Source organism: Leptidea sinapis, chromosome 2 (assembly GCF_905404315.1).
Source record: "Leptidea sinapis chromosome 2, ilLepSina1.1, whole genome shotgun sequence".
Taxonomy (NCBI): domain Eukaryota; kingdom Metazoa; phylum Arthropoda; class Insecta; order Lepidoptera; family Pieridae; genus Leptidea; species Leptidea sinapis.
The window spans coordinates 22,644,000-22,659,506 of NC_066266.1; the positions used below are offsets into that span (position 1 = coordinate 22,644,000).

At 36.6% G+C, this 15,507-nt stretch overlaps 1 protein-coding gene across 1 annotated transcript in view; it reads left to right on the forward strand.

Annotated features, from left to right (window-relative positions):
* The window catches only part of LOC126973770 (zinc finger protein 62 homolog), a 40,747-nt gene extending 30,590 nt beyond the window's left edge, over positions 1 to 10,157 (forward strand). Inside the window, exons 7-12 of the mRNA XM_050821094.1 lie at positions 455 to 573; positions 2,847 to 2,957; positions 3,974 to 4,177; positions 8,221 to 8,332; positions 8,950 to 9,057; positions 9,794 to 10,157. Coding sequence (XP_050677051.1) covers positions 455 to 573; positions 2,847 to 2,957; positions 3,974 to 4,177; positions 8,221 to 8,332; positions 8,950 to 9,057; positions 9,794 to 9,961 — 822 coding nt within the window. The 3' untranslated portion in view covers positions 9,962 to 10,157. The remainder of the gene's footprint in view (positions 1 to 454; positions 574 to 2,846; positions 2,958 to 3,973; positions 4,178 to 8,220; positions 8,333 to 8,949; positions 9,058 to 9,793) is intronic.
* Positions 10,158 to 15,507: the final 5,350 nt, after the last annotated feature.

Below are 15,507 nucleotides of genomic sequence, written 5' to 3' on the forward strand. Positions count from 1 at the left end.
AAAAAAAAAACCGTACTTAAAAATTGACTCATTTAGATGTAACTTCTTAGCACTTTATTCGATAAAGTTTTAAAATTATGAGTACTTCAATGATGCCCTTTTCTGTCGTGAAGCAGTAATGTGTAAGCATTACTGTGTTTCGTTCTGAAGGGCGCCGTAGCAAGTGAAATTTCTGGGCAAATGTGACCTAACATCTTATGTCTCAAGGTGACGAGCGCAATTGTAGTGCCGCTCAGAATTTTTGGGTTTTTAAGAATCCTGAGCGGCACTGCATTGTAAGGGGCAAGGCGTATGAATTACCATCAGCTGAACGTCCTGCTCGTCTCGTCCCTTATTGTCATGAAAACAACATTTACAAATTCACGCGTTTTAAAGCTTTTTCACAATTTAATTATTTTTTGATAACTCCTTGTGACATCCCGAAAATAATATTATTTATATTTTGTAGACCAAGAAAAGAAAGAAAGATAGCAATGAAGATGGAGGAACATCGAAGTCTGGCAACTTGAGGAAGCTTCTCTCGAAGACGACAATAACTGGTTACAAGTGTTTGGAATGTGATATGTTCTTTAAGTAAGTTGTTTGATATATTTGTATGTAATAATAGTTCATCATTTCAGCCGGAGGACGTCCACTGCTGGACAAAGGCCTCCCCCAAAGATTGCCATGTCGATCGGTCCTGCGCTGCCCTCATCCAACGTTTTTTTTAATGAAAATAAGGGACGAGACGAGCAGGACGTTCAGCTGATGGTAATTGTAGTGCCGCTCAGGATTCTTGAAAAACCCCAAAATTTCTGAGTGGCACTACAGCTGCCCTCGTCACCTTGAGACATAAGATGTTAAGTCTCATTTGCCCAGTAATTTTCCTAGCTACGGCGCCCTTCCGACCGAAACACAGTAATGCTTACACATTACTGCTTCACGGCAGAAATAGGCGCCGTTGTGGTTATCATAATCTGACCGGCGTCCTGTGCAAAGGAGCCTCCCACTGGTATTCCGGCGATCTTGACCGGATAGGGAATAATAGTTAAAACTATACCATATTATTTTATAAATACAATGGGTCAACTCCATTTTTTGTCGGTATATACCTACAACGGGTGTCGCTTCTTAGGGATTGCCACATGAAGAAGCTGGTCGTCATAAATAGAGCACAGCAATACTTCCAGCCGGCCCACATTCTAGCGCTGTACAAAGCGCAGGTCCGGCCACACATGGAGTATTGCTGTCATCTCTGGTCTGGCTCACCCCAGTATCAGCTCGATCCATTTGACCGCGTGCAACGCAGATCAGCTCGAATTGTCGGGGACAAAGTGCTCTGTGAACGGCTGGTTCACTTGGCGTTGCGTAGAGACGTCGCTTCATTGTGTGTCCTCTACCGCATTTATCACGGAGAGTATTCCGGAAAGCTGTCTCACCTGATTCCTGTCGCCGACTGCCACATTCGCATGACCCGCCACAAAGTAGGATTTCATCCCCGCCATCTGGATGAGTGGCTTGCGGTTTTCAAGGAACTTTCTTCCACATATGACCAAGCTGTAGAATGTGCTTCCATGTGCAGTGTTTCAAGTACGATACGACATGGGCACCTTCAAAAAAAGCGCCTAAACTTTTCCAAAGGGCCGGCAACGCTCCTGTGATTCCTCTGGCGTTGCAAGAGAATGTGGGTGGCGGAGATCATGAGATGACCTTTACGCTCTTTTTTCCTCTCTTCTATAAATAAAACGCTATTTTATACATATTTAAGGTAAAAATGTACTACTAATCGTTATTTGGCATGAACACAACGCATCAACTTATTTCGTGTACATGACACGCCCACATACGAGTACCGATTCGTAATGGGACGAGTCGGTCCGACCTACCTACGCGGGCAGGAGGGGGATGCCGCTCTCATCCCTTCCGTCATTGTTGTTCTGTTTAGTTGCCGAGTTGTGTAACTATTTTTATTAATCACACTTACGTTAAAGCCAATCTTCTGTAGTTCATTCGTTCATGATCTCACATCTTATACTACAAATCCTTCCCTTGGCAACTTAACTCATAAACCAGACTGTGAGTTGCGTTTTATAGTGTCGTAATATAGTAAAAGATAAAAATGACCTAAACGTGATATTTATAGGCCGGGACAAAGCCGGCTACATCATAGTCAGGATCTTAGATGTTGTCCATTGTAGAGAATGTTGAACACTACAGCAAGTAAGGCAAAGTCTTGCAATGAACGTTACCATCGTAAAAATAGGGACACTACACAGTAATTAAGATAAACATAATAATAACGTGGTGTTTCCGTCATGCGCGTACGGCACAACCGCCTCGTTCGATAGTTCTTCCCTGACTGCCTGCTCGGCGCCCCCTCTGGCCCGCACTCGCACCGCATGCTGATTACACCCGAGCTAAGACGAAAACCGAACCATATTCCTACTCGCTTTTTGGCTCGACATTCTTGATTACGACATATTATATAATACTCGATTGGTCGAAACTGTAGAAAAACAGTCTATATTATAATAAAATTTTTGACTTCCGATACCAGATTACCTAATAATAATTGCTACACTTTATACACAAATTAACTTGTTCCAAATTAGGCATATATAGCCTGTTATGGGTTGCAAGACAACGATATATTTAAAACAATATACTTACATAAACATACATATAAACATTAATGACTCGTAAACAAACATCCATATTCATCATATAAATGCTTGCACCTACCGGCATTCGAACCCGGGACCTTTAGCTTGGTAGGCAGGGTCACTAAACACTCGGCTATACAGGTCGTCAATAGATTCAACGAAATGTTGCACGTAATTTGTATAAAGGTATTTGTGTTGTTTCAGGAATTCCCGTGCCCGAAAAAACCATGTCGCCAGATTCCACAGAGAAGGTTTGCAGTGTGACCATTGTAAGAAGAGATTTGTTAACAGGACTACACTGGCAACACATCTTAAGTATGTTCCCTTTGTTTATATGGAATTAAAGAACAAATTTAAATATTTTTATTCAAAATCGTATTAAATGTATGTATGCTGAGATGGTTTGGACATGTCGAGAGAATGAATGAAGAACGATTGACGAAGAAAATGTATGAGGTCAGTGCGAATGAAAGTGTTGGAAGAGGTAGACCTAGGCAGACGTTTCGAGATCAAATCAGGGACGTCTTGAAAAAAGGCCAGGTTAATCAAGAGTTCCCTAAACCGAAGAGCATGTATGAAAGTGGACGAAGCGAAACAAGTATGTAAGGATCGTAGCAAGTGGAAAGAAGTGGTCTATGCCTACCCCTACGGGAAAGAGGCGTGATTTATATATATGTATTATAAGTCACTTATTGAACTTCAAAATCAACGGAACGTCGGATTGTAACGGAGTATCCGACCAACTGGCAAAAAACCTCTAGAACTGAGTGTGCGGTTTTCAAGAAGCTTTCTTCCACGTACTTCAAAGCTGTGGAATGAACTTCCTTGTGCGGTGTTTCCGAGACGATATTACGACATGGGTACCTTCAAAAAAGCGCGTACACCTTCCTTAAAGGCCGAAAACGCTCCCGTGATTCCTCTGGAGTTGATAGAGAATGTGGACGGCGGTGATCACTTAACACTAGATTACCCGTATCATTTGTTCTCCTTTTCCATAAAAAAACTAGTTAAGTCAGTCTGCGCATATTCCAGGAGCTGGGCTTGTTAATTAAGGAGTCTTCTTCTAATTAAAGCTCAACCTTTTCCGAAGTGACGGTACATATAAAAAGAAAAAGAAACTTTAGACATTTTCCTTGACCTACATGAATAAAGTGATTTTGATTTGATTTGAAACGGACACTCATCGCTCACAAACTGGCAAAAGTCCAAAAAAGGAGTTAGCTCAGTCTGCGCACATTCCAGGAGATGTGTTAATTAAGGAGTCTTATTGCGGAAACAGGAATCCCCATTGCCTAAGGTTCTATTTTGATGATTATTGTTATGGGTAACAGATTACACGAAGGGCCACCCCCGCGCAAGGAATGCCCCATCTGCGGTAAGATGGTGCGCGTGATTCAGCTGAAGTACCACATTCAGCGGCACCAGACGAGTACCAAATACGAGTGTGAAGACTGCAGCAAGGTGTTCTCTCACCTGGCGACCTACCAGGCACACCTCAAGTACTCCAGGGCGCATGCTACCGAGATGGTGCTCAAGTAAGTGTTCATTAATAATTCCTTTAATGCTTTTCACTCGGAATATATTTTAAAATTATGTTTTAACCGACTTCAAAAAATTTCTCAATTCTGTTTTTTTTTTATGTTTGTTACCTCAGAACTTTCAAAGTTAAAGTCAAAAATATTTTAGTGAAATAAAATCAAAAGATTGCTCGTGAACGTCAATCACAAATAATACAATCTAGATACATTTTAATTATTTAAGTTTTCTTTATTGTTAATTCTCTAATGCCTCTACACGAGGCATCCTCAGGACGTGTTGTCTCTCCAAAATCTGGCACGAGACTCTTGATTATTAGATTAGATTAGTCTCGTGCCAGATTTTGGAGAGACAACACGTCCTGAGGATGCCTCGTGTAGAGGATTTCCGCAAAGTAACGCCTAATTTAATAAATTTTCTTAGATTTTAATTAAACAATTTTTAAAATAATGCAATCCAGTAAAACAATACAAGGCTGGCAAAAAATCCATAAAAAAAAAAACAACTATGATACTATTCAATTCCAAATTGTAATATCGTTTACGTAATCTTTAATACTGTAATAAGCCTTCGACATAAGTCTGCGTTTAATAAAATAATATCCGGATGACCGAGCCTTGCTCGGATTTGTAAGAATGTACAAAACTTGAACTAAAGAAAAACTAATAGAACATCTGGATTCGGACCGGGGTCTTCTGCTTTCCGGATCACCCAATGTCCCATCTCATCTGAGCTATTACAGTCTTGTATATAGTGGCGAAATTAACCTTTGTATTCTAATGTTATGGTAGCTGTTTCTCATTAAAGCACGGATAAAACTACGTTTTTTTTAAAGTGAAACCTAGCTACATCGATTTATCGCCCCCGAAATCCCGTGTATACTAAATTTTATGAAAATCGTTGGAGCCGTTTCCGAGATTCAGATTATATATATATATAAGAGAATGCTCATTTAAAGATATAAGATTAAAATTTATTTATTGATAATCCAGATACGTTTTTTGGCAATTTATTGTAAAATTTTATACCATTGCATGCAAAATAATTGTTTATTTTACAGAGCCTAGTAGGGGGCACTATAAGCTTGTAGTTATTTCTAGTGTTTAAATTATGGTTGTCGCTTATTTTACTGTATAAATTATAATGTTTATGTAAAAATATGTTGCCATACATGGTCATATTATGAATATTCTTGAATTTTTCCCTTAGAAGTTTCAACGGGGCGAACCGATTTTGATATTTTATTCTTATGAGAAGCACCTGCTTTCAAGCTTGTGCTTATCATTTGGTCTAGCTCTGACAATAGCATCCATAAGAAAACCCATAAAACTCTTAAATTTGCATGAAGTATGTATGCGGCAAATGGACGAATAACTCTTATATCACGCCAACCGATTTCGATTATTCTTTCTTTATTGAAATTAATGAGAGTTTTGTCAGGTTCACAGAGGAGGTGATGAGAAAGATCTAACAAATAACGTGTAAAATAATTGTTATTAGAATAAGATTGTATAAAAAAATAACGCAATTATTTTTATACTTTTTAGTGCAATATTTTATCTATTGTTTTGTCAAAGTTTTTTGAAGTCGGTTGTTTTTTTTTTTGTTTAATTATTTATCTTGTAGTTTCTGACGTTTAATGAGTGATATTTATTGTCTTATAAACATCATCATATCGTAATTGTAGACTACAATTACTACAATTTGTAGTACATGCGTAGATAATATAATGACTAACGGCCGTTTTCAATAACCTATCTATCCTTAGTTTAACTTACTAGAGATAGACAGATCTATCCTTTTACGCTTACTTACATTTCAATAACCTATTGATGGATAGCATCGGACTATAACTATGGATAGATAAGATCTTGTCATTAAAGGGTGACAGTAATGTTCTCGTAAGTTAAACTAAGGATAGATAGGTTATTGAAAACAGCCGTTTATCAATAAAAGTCATTTGAGAATTGATTCTAAATAAACTTTAATAATCTACTGTCAGTGGGACAGTTTGCGGTGTCACAAAAAGTGGCCCCAATTCTTTACAAGTTAAGAAGTTAAATGGATATCAATATTATTATCGGTACATAACAATTTTGCCAGTTATGTACTTCTATATACTAGATCAAAACAATAATTTTGTTTCTATTAACTTTCATTGTTGGTTTAGGAGTTTGCATAGACCTTAAAAAAGCATATGACATGGTTAGCTATTCATTGTTTATAAAAAACCGAAATGAAGGTCACTGGTACAGCATAAAACAATAATATTTAAGTAACAGAATTCTATTAGTTAAAATAAACGACACTCAAAGTAAGCCCTTGCATATTTCTGGTGGAATTCCGCCAAGGATCAGTATTAGGACCATTAGTAAATAATAATAGAAATAAAAAAGCCTTATATTTCTTACTAAATTAAATAATTTGTACATATTCCTTAAAAATTAACATATTATATACAAAATAAAGTAATAACTATAACTTTTAATTTAAAAATAATTTTTTATAGTAAGAACCCCTCGTTCTCAAAGGTGAAGGCCACCACTAGAGATTTCCAACTATCCCTGTTCCTTGCAGTCTCCATCCACTGTTCACCGGCCACTTGTATGATATCATCAGACCACCGGGTTGATGGTCGACCTCTACTTCTAGTACCTTGTGGCCCTTTCCATCCTGATATCTTGTGACTCCATCTATTGTCTGCAAGTCTAGCTACGTGACCAGCCCATCGCCACTTAAGTTTTCTACAGTGAGACAGAGCATGCAACGTTTGTCTTATTTCTTATAATTTTGTGAGATATTTTATGGATTCTTTTAATTTTCAGGATGCTTCGCTCCATTACTCTTTGACATGACCAAATTTTTGATTTAATCCTATTAGTGAACTTCCAAGTTTGACTTGCGTAGGTTAATGATGGTAGTATACAGGTATCCATAACTTTTTGTTTAATTTTAATCGACATGTCACTTTTCATAACTTCTTTTAAGCTCCAAAACTTCTTCCAAGCATTTGAGATTCGCCTTTCTATTTCATGTTCGTTTCTTTGTTTATTGAACGATATCTGCTTACCCAAGTATATGTATTTGTCGACATACTCAAGCGTTTCATTTTCAAGGTATACAGGATGTTTTTTGGAGTTCGTCATAATGTTTGTTTTATTTCGGTTAATTTCAAGGCCTACCTATTGACTTGCCGCATCGAGGTCATTTATCATTGACTGCATTTCAGTGGTATTCTCAGACAACAAAACAATGTCATCAGCGAATCTTAAGTGGCTTAAATTGTGATTGTTTATTTTTAAACCAACCTTTTTCCAGTTTAACTGTCTAATGACTTGTTGTAACACTGCTATAAATATTGTTGGAGGGATGACATCCCCTTGTCTTACTCCTCTTTTGATGGGTATAGAAGGTCCGGTTGTCTCCAATCTAATTCTGCTGTCACAATTCTGTTACAGATATTGTAAAACTTTAAGATACACTGGTTCTACATTTTGGGATTGGAGAGTCTGCCATATTGAATGATGGTACAAAGTGTCAAAAGCTTTCCGATAATCGGTAAATACAAGAAAAGATTAGGACCATTACTGTTCCTTATTTATACAAATAAGATCCACGATATAAGTTTACATGGTCAGGTTACCCATATGCGGGAGACAAATCTATTTTATTTTGGATCCTTGAGATATACTATAATGTTAAAAACGTACCGTGCTCGAAATGATGATCAATAGTTTAACTAACACACACCCGCAATCTTCATAACCTTCGAAATTGTGTTTCGGTTTGAAGACAATATCTTATACCTCAAAGTAACCTTACCCCGTTTAGCAGTTATTACTTTGTTCCACGTTCAACCGACAAAAGATAGACTGTAGACAAGTTTGTAATCTTCCAAAAGAGTGTAATTTGTGATTGTACTATTAGAGTATTTACTAAAAATATATTCGATGTTTCTGATCTTTAAAACTATTTTACAATCGTTTTTTACGTATTAATATAATAATTGTAACTCTTAGTTTTGTATCGTTTCGTATTCCAGATTTCCTTGCCCAATGTGCAACAAGGGGTATCCGACAAAAGAAGCGATGCAAGACCATTTCAATTATCAACACCTGGGAAAGACAACTCACAAATGTCCGATATGTGAGAAGGTATATCATTTTAGATAATATAAAATTATTACTTCAATAACAATGTAACATAATTTTGACATGTATATCATACATGAATTATATTATACTAGAAACAAGACTCTCCCAATCGCCGATTAAAAAAAGATCGTCACAAAATGTCCGATCCACGCTGTATATACATATACAGTAACTTGTACAGAAAACATTAAAACATTCATTCAAATAAACACCTTATTTCGTGGCAGTCATGTTTAAAGTCTATTGAAGCCCGTTATTCGCTCGTTTATCGCTCTTTATTAGAAGCTCGGACGCGAACACGAGGCAAGAACATTTTGTTTTCAGCAATATAGATATAATTATTTAGCAAAATGATTAAAAACTCAAGTTAGTTACACAATTTTCACTGAACACTTTGGTCATTGCGTGACGTCGTATTCAAAGCGCGGTCGAAACACAACTAAACAAAAACTCTGCCTAATAGACGCTTAGGTAGTTTTGTATCAGACATTTTTTGAGCATGATTTGGTCTAGTTGTTTATTCTACGTCAATGATGTTTATGCAAATAAAAGCTTAGACTATGAGTTTTATGTAAATAATTTTTACTTATAGAAAATTAAATTTTTTTAATTGTCAGCCAATTGCGTCGAAAGCTAACATCGAGAAGCACATAATGCGAGTCCACAAAGAGAAAAAGGAGAAACCGAAGAACCACGTGTGCAGATTGTGTGGAAAAGCATTTTCGGTGAGTTGCCCCAAATGGAGTAAATTACTAATTTTATTATGGGTTAAATTTTTAATTAACATATTTATTTAATCAAAATAATTACAATTATATTATTATCTATACATTGCTGCCATATAATAGGAAGGTCATTAAGGCCTTTCCGATAGAACTGTGGTGATCTAGATTCGACAAACTGTGAAAGCATTTTGTACTGCATCCTGAGAATAATACTTCACGTAGAAAATAATTGTTCAAATCACTAAAAAAATGGTAGTCCGTTGGAGCAAGGTGTGGCGAATGGTTTCTAATTGCAGTTCCTGTAAATTTAAAACGGTTTCTCGTGCTGTATAAGGTATCGCGTTATCATGGAGTTATAATGGTGAAGATCGATTCATGAGTCGGAGCTGTTGACAAATGTCAAGCTCGTAGTACACTCGACATAGTTCCTCATTTGAATTGGACGAAATTGAAAGAAAAACGTTCCAAACCACAATCATGTCGAAACTGAGTTAAGAAGACAAAACTGGTCACGTGGTTCATATTAACGGACTGACAAAAAATGGCAGGCCTACTGTCACTCTTTGAATGACATCATGACTTAGTAGCCCAACCCACATGTATGGAATACACTAATATTTATTACACTTTAAACACGAATTCCTTAAAATGTGATGTTTGTGGCTAAGAAGTTGTTTTTCAGGAACTATGTCCAATTTACTGGTAAATTATTTAACTTTACTAATATTTTTTTCAGGATAAAAAAGCGCTGAATCAACACGAGGTGATCCACTCGTGCGAGCGCCCTCTATCGTGCGATATTTGCTCGCAGACCTTCAAACAGAAGGCGTCGTTGTACACGCACAAGAAACGAGTTCACAAACACGTGACGCCAAAACGTGTCGTCGAATTTATGGAGAAATAGTACCGGCCCGTCAAACAAACCTTTTTCAGAGAGTTTTCATTTTCATCAAAAAATGTGTACATATTTTGATCACATATTTTTCAAGTACCGTCATTTTTATGAGCTGTGACAAGAACAGATTTTGATCCTGAATTTTTTACAACTACCGACATTTTAATTGATATTTCGTAGTGCAGTCATTTTTAATTATTATAGGGTTAAGATATTGCAAGTCAAACTTTTAGTTGATTTTTTTAAATACAATTGGTATTATGCAGAATTAATATTGTTGATAATAATGTATGTCGAAATATATTATTGTATATAAAACGAAATAATAAACAGTATTTTACTTTTGTGGTTGTTTTTTTACTGAACAATTGAGCATATATTCAATCTTATTGAAAACAACTTTATTGGAGTGATAACTTCTTATGGCATAAACTGCTTCGTAACGTAACGCGTTACGGCGCCAGTCTGTCTGGCTGTCTATCAGTCCCTTTTTCTTTTCTTTTCATACAACAGTGGTAGGCTGGCATACGATTATATAATGATACTTATGTGCATATTCAAGAATTGTAACTAAGAATAAAATGTAATTTATAATTAATTTTAGATTTTATATATACGACCGATATAGCTGAATTAGTGTTAGTGACCCTGACTACTAAGCTAGAGTTCCTGGGTTCGAATCCCGGTAGGTGCAATCATTTATATTATGATGAATATGGATTCTTGTTGCCGAGTCATGGATGTTTATATGTATTTATGTATGTTTAAAGAAAGTATATTGTATTAGATATATCGCTGTCTTGTACCCACTACAGGATATGCCTAGTTTGGGGCAAGATAATTTGTGTAAGTGTGTGAATATTATTATTAATAAAAAACATTTCATAACATTATATTAATATATATAAAACTTAAGTAACAACCTAAGCTTTTCTCAAGTTAAACAATTTCAAATGAAATTAGTTTAACTATCACTTCTGTCGGGCTTCCCGAGACGCACATATGCACTTATCATATCATTAAAAAAAAAGGTGTGCGTGTTTTTGAAATAATTAACAGATACATAAATACGTGAAATAACCGTGTTACCAACTAAACACTCACATGTTGCTGTAGAACTAAGAGCATTGTTAGACTTTTTTGCTATTTATTTTCTCGGAAACGCTGACGATATACCTCATCTTTTCAGCAAAGTTGGCATTTCATTGTCTAACTAGAGTGAAGAAGATCCTTGTAAATATAGACTGTTTTCCAATTCCAGCACTAGAGCGCATTATGCGGCATAATTCTCAACGTTGAGTGTTCCAACTACAGCAACGCTTCGCACAATCGAGCACTCTCAAAAATGCTGCTTTCGCGTGATGCGTAGAATAGATACCAACTGAGTAGCAGAAAATTAACTTGTGTATTTTCTATAAGTTGGTATTGATCCAAATTGTATTTACTATCGGTAGTAATATTATTTATAATTCATAAATACCACTTGCACGTTTTAAAATATTCACTCAATAAATAAAATAATTTAAAATAGGAAATTGATGGTTAGATTATTAAGTACCTCAAATCAATATGTTTTATTGAATATTAATGATTATGGCTGTATGGGCTCGAATCCTTTGCCTGTCCTAATAGTGGACGAAAAACAAAAAACCGATTGGTACAGAAACGTGACGCCATCTTGCCGTAACGGACTTCCGGTTCCATTGCATTGTCGTCCAGTTACGTCATAGTCGCGCCTAAAGAAGTTTTACAAAATACTTATTCAGGCGCGCTGACAACTTTATATAGGGATAAAGAGATTGATGGGCGGGTCGCTCCCTTCCCTAAGATATGGTCAAGGGGGCCAATGGCTGGTCCATGCGTCATAGATACTCGTGAACGGGTGCTACTTGTAGACGGATGATCATATCATCGAAAACTGCTTTATGTTGTCAAAATTAAAGTTTTTAATATATTTATTAAAGACTTACAATTTGACGTAATTCCAGAAAAACGTTCCAAACCACAATCATGTCGAAATTGGGTTAAGAACACAAAACGGTCACGTGATTCATATTAACGGACTGAAAAAAAAATTGCTGCCCTACTGTCACTCTTTAAATGACATCATGACTTAGTAGCCCAACCCACATGTATGGAATACACTAATATTATTAAACTTTGAACACGAAATCCTTAAAATGTGATTTTTGTGGCTTGGAACGAATTTTATTGAACTAATTATTATACTAGCTTAAAGATGACCAGACAGCCCGATATAGATAAACAAATAAAACTATTGCGATACATTAAAATTTATTTTATTCCTGTAAGTACATACATTACTTTGAAGTTCTATTTAGAAATTCGTTTAAAATTGGCATGTATTGCTTCCGGGATGCTGATAAATTGAATTGTTTAAAATACACGTATTCTGGTGTAGCGAGCGTGTTTAATTGAAGACATGGATGTGACCAATCTTCCAGCAACTTTATTAGCTGGAATAAAAATAGTTTTTTACATAAATAATTATAAAAGTATAATAGGATATGAAAATTACAATTCTCCGCGCCTCTGGGACCCACGGGCCAAGTATCTCGACACAAAAATTAACTCACTGAGACCGACATATTTGCGACTTTTGCTGTCTTCGGCAGTCGAAGCAACAGACCCAGCATCAACTGAAGTGGGTTGGGCATGAGAAGGAGCCAGGGTGTCGACGCAAGTAGCGTCCCACACCAACGCCCTTCCGAATCCTGAAGACACCAGGGTCATTCCATCAGGGTACTTGCCATCGCGGCGGCTAATACCATTTGGCTCTAAAATAGCTGGTAGTAGGTAGAGTGTAGAGTTCGGCCTGAAGGGTGCCGCAGCTAGTGAAATTACTGGGCAAATGAGACTTAACATCTTATGTCTCAAGGTGAAGAACGCAATTGTAGTGCCGCTCAGAATTTTAGGGTATTTCAAGAATCCTTTGCGGCACTGCATTGTAATGGGCAGAACGTATCAATTACCATCAGCTTGAACGTCCCGCTCGCTCGTCCGTTATTTTCATAAAAAAAACGATCCTCGACAATTGGAGCAGTTCTGCGTTGCACGCGGTCAAAAGGCGACCTTCTAAAGAGAGGACTCGATAGAAGACAAGTTTTTTCCGGCATTGGTCGACTATTTCCCGTGAGAGGACAGTGTGGCCACACGAGTAACTAGGTGGGGCCATACAGGTCGTTTATGCAGGAATGGGGCATCTCCAGTACTGTCGTCTGCATTGCAATTACGTACGTATGTTGGAGGTGTCCAACATGTCATTGAAATGCAGAAGAAACAGTGTAGGACATAGCACACAGCCTTGGGGCACTCCATCGTTCACGGGCTTCGGGTTCGAGCAATACCCGTCGACAACGACCTGTATGCTGCGCCCAGTGAGGAAGCTGGAGGTCCAAGTTATTATTACACACCGTGAGATGGTCGGCAGTGTTTTTCCGTTGTCGTAAAGAGTCGAGTTGGAGGCAAAAAGAGTGCACAGAAGATCGGCTTTCTCTTTTGCTGTATGGGCCAGGGTGTCATTCCTCATGTACATTGGCTGCAGCTACTTTCGACAACCGCCAGAACTTGCGTGTTCCAGTCGGGTAACTTGAAAGCTGCTCGCCGATTTTGACGACTTGCTTAGATTCTCCAATTCAGAACATCTAATATAAACTAATTTGCTTTAATAGGTATTATAAGATAAATTAAACTTACTATGTCAATTTCTTCGTTGCTATCACTGATGATGGCCCCATCTCTTCTATGACCCTTCTTTAGATCGATACCAAGAAGCAAGGCTATGCTACAGTTATTAGTTATGAGGCTTCTTTTCACCGATTCCAAAGCGTCGTCCATTTCTAAGTACTCCTGTAAGAAAGTTACAATACGCTAAAAGGCAAAAGGCATTTATTTTCTCAAAATTGATTCCTTTAGAATTCTGTTTGATGTCATTTCAAATAACTACTAGATACTACTACCACTTCGGAAACAAATGGCGCTCTGAGAGAGAAGAAGCGGCGCAAGAAACTCTTTCAGCATTATTTTTTGCGCTCTTTTCAATAAAAATATACAATATTGTACAGTCATTTCTATCGCTATAAAATAATCACAATCTAGTCCCAGGCTGTCCGATCATTTAGATATTCAGCAGCGGAGCAATAGGATTTACGACAGGGCCATTTTTTTTAAAAAACATTTGAATTTATTTATAGATAATGCCTGAACAGTGGCTGGGACTTTATTATAGAAGTGTATACATTTACGAAGCCTACTAGAATTAGTTACAAGCAATAAACGTTACTTAAAAAACCAATAAACAATGAAATGTTTAAAGAATATGGCAACACATTGTCCTCGAATGGTAGACTCATTGTGATCGTTTTAAGTCAATATCCCGGAGCAACAGGTCCTCGAATTTGAAGAAGGGAGAAACGCCATCTCAACAGAGACTTTCGAAGAGCGCAAAATTAGATAGAACGCTTGCGTCATGTTGTATTGCAGCAATGAACGTAAGCGCATTGCAATTTGATTACAGACAGTTAGAAATTCTGCCGCAGATCGCACCATTACTGTAAACCGTTAAGGAGTTCCGTTGATCATAATATATAGTATGACGACCTGTATAGACGAGTGGTTAGCGATCCTACCTTCTAAGTTAGAGATCTCGGGTTCGAATCCCGGTAGGTGCAAGCATTAATATGATGAATATGATGTTTGTTTCCGAGTCATGGATGTTTATATGTATTTATGTATGTTTAAGTAAGTATATTGTATTAAATATATCGTTGTCTTGCAACCCATAACACAGGCTATATATGCCTAATTTGGGGCAAGATAATTTGTGTAAAATGTGTGTTATATTAATATGATTATTATCATCATATTCGACTACGACAATTAATTGACCTTAACGACTTTACGTGACTCAAATATCCGGATAGGATATAAATGATTCGGCAGATTATCGTTATTTTACACCGAAGAAATCCGTTACTTTGTCATGAATCCCATAATTTCCCTTTCCAATTGTTGAAATCCTTACGATAAATTATATTTTTTAACCGACTTCAAAAAAAACTACGTTTAAAAAACAAAACCGACTTCAAAAGGTACTTCCTTCATTTGACTTGGCTGACTTGAAAGCTATCAATAGGTAGCACATACAAATAATAGTATTTTATTAATATTAAAGGTAAAGGTGTATTAAATTAAATTTTTAGTTATTTGATACTTTTCAGTTTTTGAAGTTGGTTTTTTCAAACGTAGTTTTTTTTTTATTTGTAAAACATTTAAGTAACAAATATTTAGGTAACCGTTAAGTTTGTTAACATAAAATATCTAAAATACTTATGTTTATCATTATCTGTTACTGTTTTTTCTCCAATAAATAAAACAATTAATATGAGGTAGAATTTCAACCTTAAATATGTTGTAAATTTAATTAAAAAGAGCGCAAAAAAGAATGTTGGGAGAGTTTTCTGTGCCGCTTCTTCTCTTTGAGGGCGCTGTTTGTTTCCATAGCGCTGGCAGTGTTAGAAGTGAGATCACAAAGA